The sequence below is a fragment of the Andrographis paniculata genome, unplaced genomic scaffold (assembly GCF_009805555.1).
Source record: "Andrographis paniculata isolate CXL003 unplaced genomic scaffold, ASM980555v1 Contig87END, whole genome shotgun sequence".
Taxonomy (NCBI): Eukaryota; Viridiplantae; Streptophyta; class Magnoliopsida; order Lamiales; family Acanthaceae; genus Andrographis; species Andrographis paniculata.
Window position 1 is genome coordinate 3,067,785 of NW_026137625.1, and position 21,492 is coordinate 3,089,276.

Here is a 21,492-nt window from a genome sequence, read left to right on the forward strand (position 1 = left end):
AGTCGGAGGTTTATTCAGTGTGAAATTTCGAGTAGCGACTGCGGATTTCTACATCATAAAGAAAAAAAAAATGATATCTTGATGGATATATTTTATGTAAGAATTATATATATATATATATATATTTATCCTTTTGTTTTGATTTAACATAATCAAATTTACCACAAAACAAATACTCATATTTTTTGTTTGGACAAATGATAATGACAATATTTTTTATCATTATAAATTTAAATCAACATTATTTATCATACTAAATTTGTAGTAAAAATACATTATTTTCTTTTACAAATATTACTATTTAAACAACAGTCCAAATAAACTTCTTATTTCAAATCAATTTCAAACTATAATCAAATAAACTCAAAATGTACACTTTTGAAATTAATTAAAAAAAAAACAAAGTGCATTGTATTTGAATAAAAATAAATATTTCAGCAAATTAAAATAATAAAAAAAATATGTATATAAATACAAATATAATAGACCTGTTTACTTTAAATTTTATTTCAATTTCTTCGTTACGGAATCTTTACTATTCTTCCTAAAAATACATTATGCAAAAGAGGAATTGCGTTTTGGAAATTTTTTATTTCTTTTTGTTAATTATTAAAAAATTTATTTTTGTTATTTTTTAGATATTCTATAAAGTAAAATATTATAGTATATTTTGTTTACCATTTTTGTCATTCACAAAACAATAGTCTCATTTTCATAAATAATCATATCACCATAAAATTATCTATATTTTTTCATTATTATTACACAATTGTCACTATTTTTTATACTAATATACTCACAATAGCAAAAAAGTCATTTATCCTTACTTTTTACCAACTATCAATATAATATCAATATTCCTTAAATCTCGTACCCAACACAATAAGACTATACTTTTGGGACGGAGGGAGTATTATTTACACCAAAGTTTTAAAATTCCCCCTTTAGACAAAATAAACTTTTGGAAGTTTGAGTCTTAAACAAAAACATTTAATTAGATATTTTGTAAGAAAAAATATAATTATTACCAAAATTTTAAAATTTTTGTGTAAACAGATACTTACAATAATAAACAAACATATATATTTTTGGTGTTTGTTGCGATGTATGTGTAATTAATGTGTTGGTTTGAGGGATTGGATTTTAAATCCACGGTTGATCCTATTTTTTTCTTCCAAAAACATCAAATCAAATACCTATTTTTCATTTTTTATATTATATTAAAAATCAATTTTACATTCGAAACATCAAATCAATATCTATTTATATCAAATCATACAACTATTCAAATTCAAAATTTTTACTATTTAAATTTCAACTCAAAATTCAAACCCCAGCAAACACACACTAATATACTTTAGATTTGATTAAAATCCATAGTGTGGACCATCACTCTTTGACACTTTGTTTTGTGTTAATGCTATTATTAAAACTAATATTTTGACCAATCATATAAATATTTTCTTAAATTGTGATTTTTCAATCATATAAATGAAATTGAGTAAAGTAATTTTACTCCCATATTTTCAATTAAAAATTTTATGAAATAGTAATGAAATATATATATATATATATTTGTCTGTTAATTTTTTATATTTCCTATAAAAATATGGAGTATTATATTTAATAATACTTTTATCTAAAAATAGTAACAATCAAAATAGACAAAAAAACATATACTCTATCCGTCTCAATACAATAGTCCATTTTTATTTGTCTCAAAACAATAGTCTTATTTTCATAAATAATTATATCACAGTAAAAATTACCCCTGTTTTTTTATTTTTATTACACAATTGTCACTATTTTTTACACTAATACACTTACAAAGATAAAAAAAAAAATCTTTTATCCATATTTTTTACCAATTGTCCATATAACACATGATATTCTTCAATGCTTATTTATTTGTAGTTTAAAATATTTCAGAATATTTTTGAAATAAAATCCACTAAAATTTTAATGTAATTATTAAACACAGTATACTTTAAATTATGATATATACTTTAATTTTTATTTATTTTTAATGTATGTTATAAAATTAATTCGAAAATAAAATGGTCAACATTCAACAATATGTGTGGTTCTTAATAATTGAAGCCTGCGAGGATTAATTTGGTCTAATCTTTATCTATAAATTTATATATATATATATATATATGTATATATTTCTAACTGTATATCTAAAAAACCATAAAATTATTTCCACTGGAAATTGGGCATAAAGATTCATTTACTTGGGGCTTAATTTTTATTTTTATTAAAAAAACAATTTAAATGTTATATTTTATAATAAATTAATTTCTTTATTATTTTTTTTTTAAAAAAAAAAGTAGCAAAAACTAGTAAAATTTCGAGTATACAGAAAAAATAGTCTAAAAATTTTGCTAATAATTTTTTGATACCTAATGAAATGACAAAAATGTTAAGGGGCAATACTGAACAATGATTGTCCTAAAATGCTGACCGCAACTTTGGATGTATTTTAAATTCGAAATTATTTTCTAATACTCCAACCGTCCCAAAATTATAGTCTTAATTGGGTTAGACACGATATTTAAGAAATATTAATATTATATTAGTAGTTGGTAAAAAGTACAGATAAAAGACTTTTTTGCCCTTATGAGTGTATTAGTGTAAAAAGTAGTGACATAAATAAAAAAGTAGGGATAGTTTTATGGTTATATAGTTATTTATGAAAATAAGACTATTGTTTTGGGACAGACAAAAATGATAAACAAAACTATTGTATTGGAACGAAAAGAGTATAACATTTGGTTTTGTTCATTTTTTTTTTCTAATTTATTTTTATGCACAATTTCTCTAAAAATATTAGTACAATATTTATCTTTCATAAAATATATATATATATATATCAAATCCAATAATTATTTTATAGTATAAAAGGCCAAAATATAAAATACAAAAATTAAAAGGTATGTTCTCTTGTGTTTTTGTTTTAGTTTTGTAATTTTAGTTTTGATACTTTCTATGTGAAAAATAGGTTCTTTCTATTAATTTTTTTTCGCGTATTTTTTCTAAAAAATAATTAATACACGATATATATTAATTATTTTTATATTATTTACATATTTTTATATATTTTACGTAAAAAAAAAATTTACTTCTAACAATGTCACAAAATAAATACACCGTTATTTTTTGCAATGTTTTGTTTTATTCAAAGAGCTTCTTGCATTTTTATTTTTTAAAATTTTAATTTTAATTTAATTTAAATTTCTTTTAGATGAATGCACATATATATTTCTCCTGAGAGTCACCACTCACAAGTAGCAATCCAAAACCAAAATTTAAAAAATAAAATAAAAAATATCATTTGTTTTTTTATCATTTTTATCGGTTTAATTTAAAAATAGTTATTTTCAATTATATTAAAAAATAATCATATTTAAATACCAAAATACTTTTAATTTTACAAAATATATATATATTCCATTTTTTTTGATACTTTGAAAGACAAAAATGTCAAAACTATTATACATAATTTTATTAATCAATAAAATACTATTATTTCATAATATATTAAAAAAATAAAATAAAATGTACATTGAGTGAATATAAATCATTCCAAGATTTTCTTACTCAATACAAGACTTTGTGGACATTGTAAGTTTATAAGTGTTTGCTTGGATGTTTGAATTTTGAATGAAAAATTTGAAATTAAAATAATTCTTTAATATAAATAAATATTAATATAATATTTTAAATGTAAATTTTTTTAAAATATTATATAAAAAATAATAAATATTTCATTTTATGTTTTTAGAGAAATATTTTTTGAAAGAATAATAAAAAATCTCCAAAATTTCACCATTCAATTTTTAGGTATGATTATACTTTATTTTATTTTAAAATACACATTCAAACTCAATGTCTATTTTAATTTAAAAATTCAAGACCCAAAACAAAGAAAATTAGGAATATATATATATATATATTACCATCTATTTTTGTTTATATTTGTATAAGTCCCACAAAAGATTACTCATTTTTATTTTTGGTAACTTTATCAGTCTTAAATATATTTAATAAATATAAATCAATTTAATTAAACTTCTAACATCTTACCGTAGGACCTATTCAAAACCCTTTTTATTTTTATCTCTCTCCTCAACTAACATAATTTTTTTTTCTATATTTAAAACTCCTCATTTTTTATAAAACTAATTTATGGTAATGATAAATATTTATTTATTTATTTGTATTATATAAAATTTTATTATCTAAAAAATGATATCCATATTGCATATATTTTTTTGAGATATAATCTTAAATTTTTTTAAAATACCAATAATGTTATTCATATAAAAAAGAATAAATTAATATCATAACTTATTATTAATAATTTACTAATTTACACTACTTAAAAAACCGTATCCCTAGTAAAAAGGTTCATCGCTCGCGGACTGAGGGAGTATTTTATTTAATAATGTAAAAAATCCACAATTGCTATCTTCTAGTGTGAAAAAGGATAGAGTTTTTTAATTCATGCATTTGCAATAAAAAGATTACATTTTTTGTTGGGCTTATATTTTTAATCTTGTTTTGATGTTATTTAGTTGAAATTTATTTTTAAATTATAAAGAATGGATACTTAATATCGTCTTTTAAAAGAACAATAATAATTGGTTGAATATACTTTTCTTTATATATATATATATATATATATATTTTTTTTTTAATACAACCCGATAATATACTTTTAAAAGTAATTTATTATTCTCGTAAAAGAAAGTAGAGTCATGCAATTTTCAAACACTAAAAATTTGTTATTAAGTCATTATTCAGTCAAACACAACACTTAATTAATTATAGGTTTTAACCTACACAATTATTAAGTGGACCCATAGTTTAAAGATGATATTAATAATTATTTTACTTTCTAAAAACATATTTATACCCTCATATTTTAATATATATATATATATATATATAATTTTTTTACAAAATACTCCCTCTGTTCCAAACAGGTGCAAGCTTTGGGCTAAAGTCGCAAGAATTTATTTTTGGATTTCTTTCAAAAGGTCTTATAGGAGTTCACTTAAGACTTATAAGACATGTAATTTTTTTTACAACTTCTAATGTAAGACTTGAGTTTGCACCCCAATACAATGCATTGACATTATTTATTTTTGATTTTTACATATATATATATATATATTTTTATTTCTCTAAAAAGATGTATTAATTTCAACATATTTTATTCAAAATATTAATTATAACAACAATTTCATTTAAAAGTATGGAAATGATAAAGTGGTGTGATTACTTACTAAAATTGTTGCAACACAAAAAAGTTCAAATGCAATAAAATGATTCAATGGACTGTCATTATAACATAATTAAGTGTATAAATATTATTTACTAAAACTGTGATTGCACATATAACTTAATATATCCCTTGATAAATTTTTGGCTGTTTTTTACTTTATTTTATTTAATATTAAAAATATTTTTATATTTGTATAATATTTTATATAAATATTATTACATTTGTATTATACAATACTCATAACTACATTTTTGTTTTTTTTTTTCTTAACTAAGGGATAAAGTAATAAATAATTTATAATTTATTTTATTGTAATTTAAAATAAATTTAAAATAAAATGATAAATTAAAATTTTTATTTAAATAATATTTTATGAAATAAAATTATTGCATCTTACAATCAATTCCCTTTTCATTGCCATTGCTTCAACTACCGTGATTAAAATTAACTTTAAACTACCAATAGATTTTCAAGGGTAAATAATATAACATTGTTAATAAAAGATTCAAAACTTGAAACTTAAAATCATTTGGTGATAGGCGGAGTGATCATACAAATTTATAAATCAAGGGAGTTACTATATTTTTACAAATGTAGACAATATTTAACGATTCAAAGTTGATATTTGGGTATAAATACTAATTTAATAATACAATTTTTATATAAATAAAAGAGGTAAATTTATTAAATATTAGTTTTTTATAATAAATAAATAAATAAATAATTCTTTGTTTTTTTTTAGGTTTTTGAAGACAAACTCTTATTTCTTTTTTTCCACAAAAATTATAAAAATAAATGATTGATGTTATTAAAAAATAAGAACTATTAAAATATTTTACATATTTTATTTGTATAAATTTGCATAATGTAAGTTCATATTTACAATCAAACATTAATTTTAGACGAAGAGAATATTTTGTGCATATTTAATTTAATATAAATAAAATATAAAATTATTTTTATTAAAATACAATGAGATATTATATGATTTATCCAATTTTCGATATAATCTTTAAAATCAATAATAAATATCTGATGCAATTTGTTAAAGAAAGAATATAAATAAAGTAAAAAAAATAAAAATAAAAATCAGACCATAAAAAATTCAGGATAAATTGCATAATATTTTTTTTGTGTGTTTTAGTAAAAAAATGTATAAACATTTCACATTTTATTTATTACTAAAATTTTTAATTATTAAATTAAAATATACACAAAATATTTTCTTCGTTTAAACTTGATGCTTGTAAATATATATAACTATACAAACTTTACAAAAAGAATATATAAATTTTTTTAAATAATATTATTTGAACCAAATAAATAAATAAATAATACATCAAATTTTATATATATTATAAAAATTAGATAGCAGTTCGGCTCCAAAAATATTACTTATTAAATTAATTATTGATAAATTATTGTATTATTTATTTAATTATCTAAAAATACTATTTAAAATATTTTACTATTTATTTATACAAAATTTGAATAGATATGCTTTTACAATCAAATACCAATTTTGGACAAAATGATATTTTATGCCTACCTTAATTTAACACAAGAATTTAATACAATAAATAAACCATGCTCGAGTTTGTTTATTTATGAGATTTTGATTTTGAGTTTTAATTTTAAATACTTCATTTATCTCATATAAAAAGTACCTTTTATTTTTTCACGTAAATTTTTAAATATTAATATTATATTAGGTTGTAGTAAAAAAAATGAAAATACCCTTATTAATATTATGTAATATAAAGACGGTGATATTTGTGTAATATATTGTATGAAACAATATTTATTATGTTAAATAAGTAGTACAATTACTAAATTAGAAAATAAGCCGTACATTATTTTGGAATGGACAGAAATGAAAAATAGGACGAGGGAACAGTAAAATTTGAATTATAATACTACCTTCGGCCCACGTACCTACACTGTAGACACGGTAGGTATTTTAGGAGGAGTGTAGTTAGTAGATAATTAAAAATGTATTAGTGAAAATAATTATCATATAATATAAATAATTATAAATTAAGATTAAGATAACTAATTAGTTTAATTAAAATTAAAAAATTTAAAATGAGATTAAAGTGTGTAATCATTTTCCAAAAAAAAAAAAATGACATGGTACGTGAGACGGGGGGAAATAATTGTCTAATATAATATACATATATATTTTGAATATAAAATTAAATTTTACTACACTCTCAATATTCATATATAGATATATATTTTTCATGTCCCATGTTATTTGCTTAATTATTTATATTATGGGTGTGTTCGTTTGTAGAATTTTAACAAAATTCTACTATTCATCCAATTTTTTTTCCCCAAAAACATCAAATCAAACACCTATTTTTTATTTTTTATATTATACTAAAAATTAATTTTACATTCAAAACATCACATCAACACCTATTTATATCACATCATACAACTATTCAAATTCAAAATTTTTACTATTCAAATCCCAACTCAAAATCCAAACCCCCAAACAAACCCACCCTATATTTATAATTCCTTTTTCTAATTAACTTTTTAATTATTATTTTTTTAATTTTTATATTTACAAACAGGATCCAAGAATAGAGGCGAAGGGCAAAGAAGGAAATGAAAAAACGTAGTGACAGTCACTATTGTTAGCGGGAAGCCGTTTTGAGGGTGCGGCTATAGGCGGGCAGTTCGGGCAGGTGCCCGAAGCGCACACAGACAGCCACGCCCGAAGGCCAAAAGGTAATGACTATAATTATCACACCACACACACAGACCCTCTCTCTCTCCTTCACGCTTCTCACAGAAGAGAGAGAGAGTGAGCACTGACACAGCGAACGAGAGATTTCTAGAGAGAGAAAGTAAGAAGACTGATACATTAATACGGAGTGGAAGGAAAAAGTAGAGTACACTTTCGAGTGGTGAAAAAATTAAGAAAAGATTTGGAGCGAGCCATTCAAAGTGCGGAGGAAGGGAAGACTACACTCCTCGCAAAAGTCCGACGATTTCAGATTTTCCGACACATTGGAGGAGAAAATTGGTTGCAGGAATCTCGCCCGGTTTGAGTTAGGGGATAAGGATAGGGATCGGGTGCGGCAATGTTGGGGATAAATTGGGGGTGATGAGTTGTGGCTGCTTTTATTTATAGTTGCTAAGTTCTTATCAATTTGGATCTGAAGCTTTGTTTATTTGATGAGCAGGTGAATTCGTTGCTCGATTTGTATGGGCGCGGACAGAGGAAGAATGCGGTGGTGGTGGTCGCCGGTGGTGTGGTTGATCCTGGCGGAGCTTCTTCCATTGATGCGTGTTTATGCTAATATGGAAGGTTTGAATACCTTGATTTAGTTCAATAACGCTCGACAATGAATTCAATTTATTTTACTGTTTTTGTTGTTTTATGAATATTTGGTGCATTGTAAATTTTGTTTGGGGATTTTGGAGTTTAGGTTTTCCTTTTTTTTTTATTTTTTATTTATGAAGATTTAAGCATTTCAATTCCATTATTCTACTCTACTGAGTGATGTAAAAAGTAGTCCTTATTACTATCGGTGATATCATGCTGTTTGTATCATTTAGGCATCGAAAGGTTTAGTGTAAATTGCTCTGTATTTATTTTGATTTGAATGATTCAGAGGACATTTTATTGTTATTAACTGTGGAATCTCAGATATGGTTTTGTTTGAATAGGTGATGCGTTACATAGCCTTAGGACGAACTTAGATGATCCGAACAATGTGTTACAAAGTTGGGACCCTACCCTTGTCAACCCCTGCACATGGTTTCATGTCACCTGCAACAATGATAACAGTGTGATAAGAGTGTAAGAAATTTATTAGTTTAATTCGGTTTCAATTAGTTTAGTTTAGTTTTCGATCTTCAGATGGAATTGCAGCTTGGTTTGCTAATCGAATTTCTATTGTATCTCTTCTATGTCTTTTGCTAGTGATCTTGGGAACGCCGCACTATCTGGTCAGTTGGTGTCTCAGCTCGGACTTTTGAAGAATTTGCAGTATCTGTATGTGTTCATATCATTCGTTCATAACTACTTAGTGTTATCCAACAACAATCTGTTTATGTTTCTTGTTATTTGTTTTATAATACATAGCCACTAGAAAATCTACAGCTAATGATCTTCGTGCAATTCTTGAATATTGGGTGGAGAAATTTGGGATATTAATAATCGTCATTCCCGGGATGGAATTACAAAGACTCTTTAGTTCCCAAAGTTTCGGCATATCTGCTTAAATTGTTTGAAAATCTTACTCTTTTGTACTAATATTTTTTCTGTTGGTTGTTTTTGGTGATAGGGAATTGTATAGTAATAACATTAGCGGGCCAATACCGAATGACCTTGGAAATCTTACTAATTTGGTGAGCTTGGACCTGTACTTGAACAGCTTTAGTGGTCCCATTCCAGAAACATTGGGCAAATTGTCGAAGTTGCGATTTCTGTGCGTGACGTGAACCTGGAAAGCTGTGTTATTAATTTTTTTTTTAACATTTTGTCGAATTTAGCAATATTGCTTTACAGTTAACCGTTGTTTGTCTTCTTTGCAAGGATAGCCGGCTTAATAACAACAGCTTGACGGGCCCTATTCCAATGGCATTAACTAATATTTCATCCCTTCAAGTACTGTAAGCATCGAAGTTTGTCTTTCATAGCTATTACAAAATGGAGCATCGAAGTAAATTGGTTCTTGTGTTGTTGAATGTTATTATGCAGCGATCTATCAAACAATCAGCTTTCAGGCGCAGTTCCGGATAATGGTTCCTTTTCATTATTCACACCTATAAGGTATTTCAATATCTTGAGATCCGACTATGGATTTGAGTCCAAGTTTATGTCGAGTTTGATAATTTCTAACGGTTTCGTATGTACAGTTTTGCAAACAATCTGAATTTATGCGGTCCTGTCACCGGACGGCCCTGCCCTGGATCGCCGCCCTTCTCTCCACCACCACCATTTGTGTCACCACCACCGATTGCAACCGACGGTATTTCACCAATGTTTGCGTAATCGAAACAATTCCACGGAACTTCCCCTTTTATATAACATCGTAAAACTTAATTGTAGGAGGAAACAGCGTGACTGGAGCCATTGCTGGAGGGGTTGCGGCCGGGGCTGCTCTGTTATTTGCAGTCCCTGCCATCGCATTTGCATGGTGGCGTAGGAGAAAACCGCAGGAATATTTCTTCGATGTTCCAGGTAGGTAGTTTCATTCGACGGATTAATCTTATTTCAATACATAACGTACCGAACAATTTATCGTACAAACTTGCAGCGGAGGAAGACCCCGAAGTCCATTTGGGACAACTCAAACGATTCTCTCTCCGAGAGCTGCAAGTTGCGACCGATAGTTTTAGCAACAAGAACATATTGGGGAGAGGCGGGTTCGGGAAGGTGTACAAGGGACGTCTCACCGATGGTTCGCTAGTTGCCGTCAAGAGACTAAAAGAGGAGCGCACTCCCGGCGGCGAGCTTCAATTTCAAACTGAGGTCGAGATGATAAGCATGGCTGTGCACCGTAATCTTCTCCGACTCCGCGGCTTCTGTATGACTCCCACCGAACGGTTGCTCGTTTATCCTTACATGGCGAATGGAAGTGTCGCGTCTTGCTTACGAGGTGAAATATATATATATATATATATGTTTGAGCTCTGAATTTTTATCGGAGTCCTAATTTTGGTTTAAATTGTAGAGCGTCCGGCGAACGAGCCGCCGCTCGCTTGGGCGACGAGGAAGCGGATTGCTCTGGGATCAGCAAGAGGGCTATCGTATCTTCACGATTACTGCGATCCGAAGATCATACATCGTGACGTGAAAGCTGCAAATATATTACTCGACGAAGATTTCGAGGCTGTTGTTGGCGATTTCGGTTTGGCTAAACTCATGGACTACAAGGACACGCACGTGACGACAGCCGTGAGAGGGACAATAGGGCACATAGCGCCCGAGTATCTATCGACGGGGAAATCTTCGGAGAAAACCGACGTATTCGGGTACGGGATCATGCTTCTCGAGCTGATTACCGGGCAGAGGGCCTTCGACCTGGCGCGACTTGCGAACGACGACGACGTTATGCTGCTCGACTGGGTACGTAACGCATTGTACGCGTCTTTTCTTTCGTTAATTCCGCCGATCATTGTATTGACGATTTGGGTCTCTCAGGTGAAAGGGCTTCTGAAAGAGAAGAAATTGGAAATGTTGGTCGATCCCGACTTGCAGAAGAACTACGTCGAGGGGGAAGTCGAGCAGCTGATTCAGGTTGCGCTGCTGTGCACGCAGAGTTCGCCGATGGATCGGCCGAAGATGTCGGATGTGGTGAGGATGCTGGAAGGCGACGGGCTGGCGGAGCGGTGGGATGAGTGGCAGAAGGTGGAGGTTCTCCGGCAGGAGGTGGAGCTCGTGCCGCATTCGAGCTCCGATTGGATCGTCGATTCGACCGAAAATTTACATGCAGTTGAGTTATCTGGGCCAAGATGATGATCGATTTTCTGTGGTAGAAATTACAGGGAAGTTGCAATTTTCTGTTTGAAAAGCTTCATCTATATATATATATTTAAATTTTTTTTATTTTGATATTGATTTAGTTTTATAATTTTACATTTAGGGATTTCGGTAATAAGAACAGCATACTCTAAACTTGCTGGAAAACATTGTGAAAGTTTTGGCCTGTGAGATGCTGTTTGGGTAAGGCACATGACGTGTAAACTAACATTATACTCTCTCCAACTCAATCTAATTTTATTTTATTTTTTCACAAAATTTATGTGCGATTTAATAAAATTGTATCAAATTTTCTATACATTTAAAATTGCCTCAAATTAAAAGTATTTAACTGCACTTAAATTGCTTCTTTAGGTGATAGTTTTGTCTTTAATTATAGGGTAGATAATAAAAGTAATAAATGAGGGTTGATAATAAAAGTAACAAATAATGAATGGTAAAAATATAAAATTTGTGTTTAAAAAAAAATTCAACAATTGTTGGACGTTTCAAATAAAAAAATAAAATATTAGTTTGTGGACGGAGGAGTAGTAAATATGCTTAAATAAATAGTTATTTTTTTTCAGTAATTTTTCAATTCTGATCGGTTTTCAGTTTATAAAAACTGAAACTGAACCAAAGTATTTCAAAACCAAATAAACCAAATGAAATAGTTTGGTTTGGTTTTGGTTTAAAATAAAAGAAATCGAACTTTTATTTATTAACATGTATTTTACATATATAATCAAAAAGGACAAATACTCAAAATTATAATATATATAATTTATTCATATATAATTTTTTATTATTTTTAAAAAAGTTCAAAATTTTCGATTAATCAAAATTAAAAATTAAAAACCATAACAGAACTGAAATCAAAATTTACAAATTTAATTTTGAATCAAACCGAACCAATTAACCGAAACAGTAGAGTCGATTTTTTGTTTGAACGACCAATACTTACCCTATTGTAACTAGTCCCATAATATTTGTCATACCCCTCCACAAAATTATAACGAATTAATTATCATAACAATGTGACCAAGAAATCGAAACCCTAATCAATCCAAAATTTTAAAATCAAACAATCCCCACATTCATATAATACTTAATAAATAAAAGTCAAGAACCCTTTAACGAAATCCTAGAATTCCTCCTGCACTTCCGCCATGGCACCGACCTCGTGTTCATCGGAAAATCCAGCCGATCCAAACAAGCCACGATCTTCCCCCCCCACTTCTGCGGCATCTTCCTCACCCCCCCCACCATCCTCTCCAACACAACATCGTACACCACATACCTCGTACAATCCACAAATATCATCACCAGATTCTCGCTCAGACTCACCGGCGGCCTCATCGGACAGTCTGTGTGCTTATAAACCCCACACCTGTCCACCCTCGTCACCACCGTAACCAATTTCTTCCACGTTTTCGATTCCCCGTTTTTCTCCAATCTCCATAGCCGGGCAAAAGCGTGTCCCCTAAGCTTCACGCAAATGATCCCCGGCGACGAATCTCCGAGCATCGCCGGCGCCACGAAACTGTGGTCCTGCGCCTGGTCCGGGACCCGGAGATTGTCCCACCGGTCGCCGGCGGCGTCGTACCAGACTAAGTGCCTTCTAGACTTTTGGCTTTCGACGACGACGCCGTCGATTATCCAGTAGAACGCCGTGCCGATGAAAACCCCGCTGTCGGTGATGAATTTGAACCGCCGGAAAAACAGTTTTCCCTGCGACCACGTCATTCGCCGGCAGGAGTAGACGAAATACGACCTCGATTTCGTGATGATCACCACTTTGTAATCGCCGGTCGCCGCGTCGCGGCAGAGCCCCCACCCCGCCGGCGAGTCGCCTCCCCACCGGATTTTGGCGGAAACTCTGGTGCTAGGGTTGAAGAGGATGATCGTTTTCCGGTCCGTCGTGTCGAGGAGGTGTAATCCGTCGCAGGAGGAGAGGATTTTGGGGATGGGGGCGTCGGAGCGGCTGATTTTGTCGCCGCTGCCGTCGTCGGATAAGGGGTTTCCGGCGAGGGTTTCGGCGCGGAAGGATCGGCCGGTGAAATTGAGGAAGCGGAATTGGCCGGAATTGTTTTCCGATGTGAAGAATCGTCGCCGGGAAGAAGAGGTAGATAGGGATTGGATTTTAGGGAAGTGAGGATCGGAGATGATGGAGTGCCATAGACGGGAGACTGATCGGAACTGGAGAATTGATCGGACGGGGAGTTTGGAGAGGATCACGGCGACCATGTCCGGCGGGAGGATGTCTGTGGATTCTTCGGTCGCCGCCGCTTTTCGCTTCGCCGCCATGCCGGAGAATTTGTGGTTAGGGTTTTTATTGGATTTCTGAGCAATTGGACTTTACTATTCTTATATATATATATTTATTTATTTTTTTGTTTTTTGTTTTTTAAAACAAATTTGTTTATTGATTTGGTCATATAAAATAATAATTTTTTTTACCTAAATTAGATATATGATATATATATTTAAATAATCGTAACATAAACTTTTATTTCTTTTCTAAAAATTAAAAATAAAAATTTCATCTCGATAGTGTCCAACAATTACTTCATCAGAAACCAAAACAAAAATATTATTCCATCCATTTTTCAAATTTATTTTCGTTAAATTCATTCTATTGCCGAAAGAAATATAAAATAAAAAACTTTAAAAAGGAAACGTGTTTGTTTGCTTTTTACTTCAAATAAAAATAATACTATTATTTAATAGTATATAAAGTTATCAATAAAAAAATATAAAATATTATATTAAAGAAAAACTCTCTCTTGCCGTAACTTTACGAATCTATACACACGGTTGATATAAATGTATTTTTATTTTCATGGTTGTTCTTTTAATAACTTTTTACTTGTATTTTTTAAATTAAATGTTGATCTTTATATAAATAAAATAGGTTTTTTAACATATATTTTCAAATCAATAAAAATACAGTATATAATTTCTATACATAATACTAAATGATTTATTCACCCATAAAATTTTCACCGACACAAAAATATACATTAATTAATAGGAAAAAAATCAATATATAATATATACTCTATTTAATTCATTCTCATATCTAATATTAAAAACATACATTTATAATATATATATATATATATATATAACAAACTCTAAATTAAATACCAATTTTTATTTAATTTATATATTATTTTAAGAACCCTCAAAACTTCAAAACATTGGCTATTAATGATTATTCTTTTGAATTTCTTCATTATATGAAAGTATCTCCAAACAAACACACTCAAGGTCTGGATTTTGAGTTGGGATTTGAATAGTAAAAATTTTGAATTTAAATAGTTGTATGATGTGATATAAATAGGTGTTGATGTGATATTTTGAATATAAAATTGATTTTTATAATAATATATAAAATAAAAAATAAGTGTTTGATGTGATATTTTTGGGGAAAATTTTTTGAATGAATAGTAAAATTTTGGCCAAATCTCTCAAACAAACACACCCTTAAGAATCTTGTTAGAAAAAAATTTAATTGGAGGGACAGACTCATAACAACTATCATATTTTTTATTTTTTTCATAATTTGTCTTTTATTTTTTAAAAAAACATATGATTAGTAATATTTTATTGGTTAATAAAAATATTAAATATGTAATAATATACTCCCTCCGTACTCTATTCATTTTGTTTGTCCCATAATAAAATAAATATAATTTTACAAATCCTTCCAAAAATGGTAAAATTGAGAAGAAGAGAGTATTATTCAACAACAATGAAAATACTTTCAAACATATAATTAAACAAACATTCAATACACAGTAACAAGTACAAACATTCATATTCGTTGACATAACTAAACCAAAAAAATAAAAAAAATAAAAAAAAAAACAAACAAACAAACAGCAACATAGAAAAACATTCACTAATCACAACAACGCACACATATATAAAAAAATAAAAATAAAAATCAATCCTCGACGACCCGCGACGTTCGCCGGCACCGCCGCCATGGCCGGACATTCGCCACCGGAAAAAACATATGATCCTTACAAACCCCAAGCTTCGAATCGAAATCCTCCAAAAACGTCCTAATCCCACCAACAACATTCCTCTCACGACAATCATAAACAACATACCTCGTACAATCCATGAACGCCATAATCATTCCGTCGGCGACGCCGCAAACCGCCGTGATCGGACACACCCCGTTGCCACTCTGACTAATCGAATGCTTACAGCAACCCTCCCCCGCCGGCGGCGGCGAGTCGTCGGCGATCCTTATCGTGTCCCAAAACTTCGCTCCTCCATTTCTCCGAACTGCGCAAATCCCGATCAGAAACCTCGTCCGCTTAACGTTCGAAAATTTGAAACAGATCGCCAATTTGCCCCACAGATTCGCCGGCACGACGGCGCGTACGTAATCGGCCGGCGGGATGTTCACCGGCAGCATCACGCGCACCGTCCCGAACTTCTCTCCGGCGGCGTCGAAGTATATTACGTCCACCGGATCTAGCTTTCCGGCGGCGGTGCCGATCCAATAAAACGCGCCGTCGGCGTAGATTCCCTCGCGGTTTATGATTTTGCTTTCGGGGAATTTTTCGAATTTTTTTGTCCAGATTCTTTTCCGGCAGGAGTAGACTGAGAATGCCCCGAAAACGACGATCACGATTTTGTAGTCGCCGGAGGTCCGATCGTAGCAGAGGCCTTGAGTGAAGGGGCGGCAATTCGCCGGCAGAGAATTCCGGCGGTCGCTCGGCCACCAAACGGCGGTGTGCGTGCGGGCGAGGGGGTTGGAAAGGATGAAGCATCTGGTCGCCGGAGATTTCTCGCAGAGGAGAAGGAGGCCATTGCAGGAGCAGAGGATTTCGGAGTTTTGGAAGGGGGGATCGGAGAAGGTGAAGGTATTATCTGGATGGAAGATCTGGTCGCGAAATCGGAGCAATCGGAGTCCGCCATTGACGGCGGGGTTCCGGGGAATATTCCGGGCGAGGAATAGGGTTGAGGAAGACGACGATAAGGCCAGATTGGATTGGATTCGGGAGAAATGTGGATCGGAGATGATGGAGTTCCAGATCTTGGCGACGGATCTGAATCGGATGATGGATTTCGCCGGCAGCCGTTGGAGGATGGATTCGATGATGTCCGGCGGGAGATTTTGTTCGGGTTCTGATATCGGAGGGTTTTTTCGTTTGGCGGCCGCCATGGCCGTGGATTGATGATTGCAGGAGTTGTCTGTGAGGTAATTTATAAGGGTTAGGGTTAGGGTTTGTGAATCGGAGACGATGATGGATTTTTAGGGTTTGAGTGGAATTTTAATAAAGCCCATTATAAAATAATATTTGGGTGTAAAAAATAATTTTAAAAAATAAAGTCACGTAATAATTAATTATGATGACTCAACAATATATGAATAGTTAATATGGCGCCCACAATAGTCAATAGGCCCACTCAATTTCAATTTCACTTGCCATTATAATCCAAATTCTTTTTATAAAACTTATTAATAATATGATAAATTTAGTGGATAATAAAAAAATAAAATGAGAATAAATTTAGTAGACTAAGTAAGTATATTTATATGTAAGACTATTTTTTTTTCATATACTTTATTGTCCAATTTTATAATTTGTTTCAATTATGATGCATTGTACTAATTTTTTCAATAGCATCGACTAAAACTCACATAAAAACAGCCTTAATAATAATAATAATATATTTGGGGTTGAAAAAAAAATTATATATATTTGGGGATTGAATTTTAAAAAATAGATACTTAAGTTAGAATATATATATAATATTATATAAATATGTATTGATATAATATTTTGAATGTAAAATTAAATTTTAATATACTATAAAAATAAAATATCAATTTAATATTTTTGAAAAAAAATAGTAAAACTCAGATAAAAACAGCCTTATATTCCCCATCAATGGCATCAATTATATACCACGGTTTCTAGTAATAATAATTATTATTAATTTTTTTTTAAAAAAAAACATAATAACATAAAAATGATCTAAAATATTTTAGATAATTATAAATTAAATATGATCCAAGGCTTAATAACACAATTATGCAATATTACACAATGCCAGCCATTAATGATTCCAAATCAAAAAATATTATTGCAATGGAACTGGTAAGTATTAACACTAAACTGATACTCCTCCGCGGCGGCGTAAGTAAAGGCGGTGGTGACGCCGCCTCCGGCGACGGCGCCGCCCTTATTGAGCTTGCAAACGCCGCCGTGTTTCGACAAAACGTCGCGAGGCTTGACGGTTGTCGTATGGAATCCTTGACAGTTTAGTGCCACGTCATTTAACGGGCACGGGCACGGGCTTGTTATCGTCACATTGAACTCCGGCTTGCCGGAGACGGAATCTCCGGTGGAATTTTGGCGGATATCTATATCGGTGTATTCACACGGCGGCAGAAATTGTTGGAAAGTACCTGGGTGTATATATTGATTAGGTAAATAAAAACATATTTTTAAAATATATACTCTCTAACAATCTATCTATTTTTCTATTTTGATCTGTTCTCTTAACAATTTATCTATTTTTATTTTTAGTAATTGTACTATCTACCTAACATTATAAATACCCTTCAAATTTACAGTATATTACACAAATGTTATTACATTTATATCATACAATACTAATAGGGTTAATTTAGTCATTTATATTGTATCTCAATATAATATTGATATTTCTAAAACTATGTGAAAAAAACAAATAAATAAATAGATACGAGACGAGGGAGGGAATATATAACACTTATTGAATGAATTTAGGTGGTAATATATAATCAGTACAAATATTTTCTGTTTTTCAAATATTTTTTTTTTAAAATTTTGATTTTTAAAAAATAATAATAATAAATATAAAATATTTTATGCAGAAGTCTGTAAATAAAAAGAAAAACTTCAAATACTTATTCTAAAAAAATCAAAATGTCATTAAAAATAAATAAATATTCAATCTAAAATAATATATTTTAGATTTTTGACACAAATTCTCGTACAATTTTAAAAAATTATATCATCTAAAAACATCGGATGAACGGAGCTATTTTATATGCATGGCAACAAATGACTGTTATTCTATTATTATAAATAAATGAATATATATATATATATCTTTATTTAAGAGAAGTATGATAAAAATTATTATTCTATCTATCTCGAAAATTTAGCTCATTTTCTTTATATTTTTACAAAAAAGTGAGATTAAATTTCTCGGATGGAGAATGTATTATTTATTATCTACCATAAATATGTTTTTTTCCTTAAAATTTTTTGCATATTTTTGGGTTTTGGAAAATATTTATGTAGAATAATACTCGAGTGTAATAATGTTCAATACAAGTATCCATCGAACGTAATATTTAGTGAAAAAAATATTCTGAAAAAAATAAAAATTACAAAACCAAATATTCTATTGATATGTTCATAGCTTTCATAGAATGATTTGTAACAAAGCATATTTTTAGTAAATCACAATCCTTGTGCAATAAAAAAAAAAATTAATAATAAAAAATAAAATAAAATAAAATTTACCTGTTGTGACGATGGCGAAGAACAACACCACACACAAGATATTGACCGTTGCACCCATTTCTGCTCTGATGTTCAAAAATGAGGTTACAACGCCACATATTATATATATATATATATATAAATAATTTTTATTACGTAGCAGGAAATAGTTTAATTGAAAAAAGTGCGATATTAATATTATTGTCATTTTGTGTACGGTTAGCAGGCCAGCGTTAAATTATAAGGTAAAAAATTTAATTAATTGCAATAATGGCGGTAGGAAGCAGTAAATACACAGGGTAGAAGATTCTCATAATTTAAATAAATTAATTTCTATAATTGCACCTTCATATAAATTAGAGATTCTATAATTGCACCTTTATATATATCACAATATATATTAATTTCTATAATTGCACATTTTATTAATTAATCTATTTTTTACCAATAAATATGAATCTATGATAAATGTTACTACTATATTATATAATGGCACCTTTAATTTACCAAGGCAAATGGTAAAAAATTCCCTTATGTTTTTCGAATTTGCTGAAAATCCATCGTAGTTCTAAAATTTAAAAAAAATGAGGGAGGGCATCAAATCCTCTATTCTCATTTCTCCTATTCCCCATCTACCATCCAATAAAAAGTTGTCACATGTAGTGAGAGAGAAGAAGTTATCTATGTTTTTTTTGTTATTATTTATTTACTTCCTAGTTTTTCTAAAATAAAATAAAAATTATATTCTATCTCAATTTTTATTATATTATTTTTTTTGTAAAAGTAGTATTATTTTTCTCAAGATATCACTTACTATTTAGATTCAATATTTATATAATATTTTTAAAAAATTATTTGAATTTGGTATTGATTTTTATTTTGGATATAATATTTTATGTTTAAATAATAATTATTTTTTTAAAAATGTGACACAAGAAATAAATTAAATTAAAATTTCATATTATTTTTTATTATGTTAGAAGAAAATATTTTAATAAATAAGCAAATGTCTAAATCATAAATTTTAATATTTTTTCATAAAATTTCGTATAAAATATCATTATAAAATTGTGTTTAAACAGTATTTAAACATTATATTTTTAAAATATAGTAATATATTTTATGGTAAAATGAAAATATAATAAACATTAGGATAAAAAAAATTATGAATAAGATTTTATTAAAGATATTTTTTTTTTCAAAAAAAATGATAAATGACAGAATTATAGTTAAAAAAAAATATATAAATTTTATTAACATTTTTTTCTCATCCATGTGACTCTATTTCATTGAAGGGAATAGAAGGAATAGAGAAAATTGGGTAAAAGAGGATTTGATCTTGTGAGAGAGTGGGACAATATGCAATATTTTGGAAATCAAAAGTAGATTTTTGAAAATTTTAAAACCATAAGGAGTTTTCAGCGAATTCGAAAAATCACATGGATTATTTTTTGCTATTTACCAATAAATATAATCTATAATTGCACCTTTAATTTAAATATATATATTTTAAATGCACCCAATTGAGTTTGTTTCTTTTATCAAATTTTATTAAATTTTTATTTTTAATTTTTTTTAAAATATCAAATCATATATATATATATATTTCATTTTCAATATCATACTAAAAATTTAACTGTACTTTTAAAATATCACACAAATATTTATTTATATCATACAACTAATTAAATTTAAAATATTTTCTATTCAAATCTTAAATTTTTGTAAAAAAAAATAATGTATTTTTTTATTGAAAACTATCGTAAATGAATAATATTAATTTTTGTTTAAAATGATAAAAGTTCAATCTTCATATATAATACTTTCTTACTATTTTTTTTATGTAAAGTACATGGGTCAATGTAACAATTAGTTGTATGTTTACTTTAGAAAGGAAATAACAAATATTAAAATAATATATAACAGGTTATATAAAACAACATTTACTGTTTGATGATTTATTAATTACTCAATATTATATCAATATATGCTTTTTTAATAGATACTCCCTCCGTCACAGATACCGTGTGCTACACGGTAGACACACACGATATTTTAGGAGAGATGTAATTAGTGGATAATTAAGAATGTATTAGTGAAAATAATTATCCTATAATATAAATAATTATAAATTAAGATTAAGATAACTAATTAATTTAATTAAAATTAAAAAAAATAAAATTTAAAAA

At 29.0% G+C, this 21,492-nt stretch overlaps 4 protein-coding genes across 4 annotated transcripts; 1 reads left to right on the forward strand and 3 right to left on the reverse strand.

Moving 5' to 3' along the window:
* Positions 1 to 8,071: 8,071 nt before the first annotated feature.
* On the forward strand, positions 8,072 to 11,864 carry LOC127242730 (somatic embryogenesis receptor kinase 2-like). The gene is made up of 12 exons (XM_051262402.1): positions 8,072 to 8,408; positions 8,491 to 8,615; positions 8,978 to 9,110; positions 9,234 to 9,305; positions 9,598 to 9,741; positions 9,854 to 9,925; positions 10,014 to 10,085; positions 10,172 to 10,284; positions 10,365 to 10,496; positions 10,573 to 10,914; positions 10,990 to 11,384; positions 11,460 to 11,864. The coding sequence occupies exons 2-12, from the start codon at positions 8,513 to 8,515 to the stop codon at positions 11,772 to 11,774; spliced, it is 1,893 nt and encodes a 630-aa protein (XP_051118359.1). The 5' UTR covers positions 8,072 to 8,408; positions 8,491 to 8,512; the 3' UTR covers positions 11,775 to 11,864.
* Positions 11,865 to 12,899: 1,035 nt separating this feature from the next.
* LOC127242594 (F-box/kelch-repeat protein At3g06240-like) lies at positions 12,900 to 14,084 on the reverse strand. Its single transcript, XM_051262175.1, has one exon. It carries the CDS (start codon positions 14,082 to 14,084, stop codon positions 12,900 to 12,902), a length of 1,185 nt encoding a protein of 394 aa, XP_051118132.1.
* A 1,645-nt stretch (positions 14,085 to 15,729) lies between these two features.
* On the reverse strand, positions 15,730 to 16,965 carry LOC127242595 (putative F-box protein At4g09190). Its single transcript, XM_051262176.1, has one exon. It carries the CDS (start codon positions 16,963 to 16,965, stop codon positions 15,730 to 15,732), a length of 1,236 nt encoding a protein of 411 aa, XP_051118133.1.
* A 913-nt stretch (positions 16,966 to 17,878) lies between these two features.
* Positions 17,879 to 19,382, reverse strand: LOC127242596 (uncharacterized). Its single transcript, XM_051262177.1, has 2 exons — positions 19,325 to 19,382; positions 17,879 to 18,216 (listed from the first exon to the last, which is right to left on the reverse strand). The coding sequence occupies exons 1-2, from the start codon at positions 19,380 to 19,382 to the stop codon at positions 17,879 to 17,881; spliced, it is 396 nt and encodes a 131-aa protein (XP_051118134.1).
* Positions 19,383 to 21,492: the final 2,110 nt, after the last annotated feature.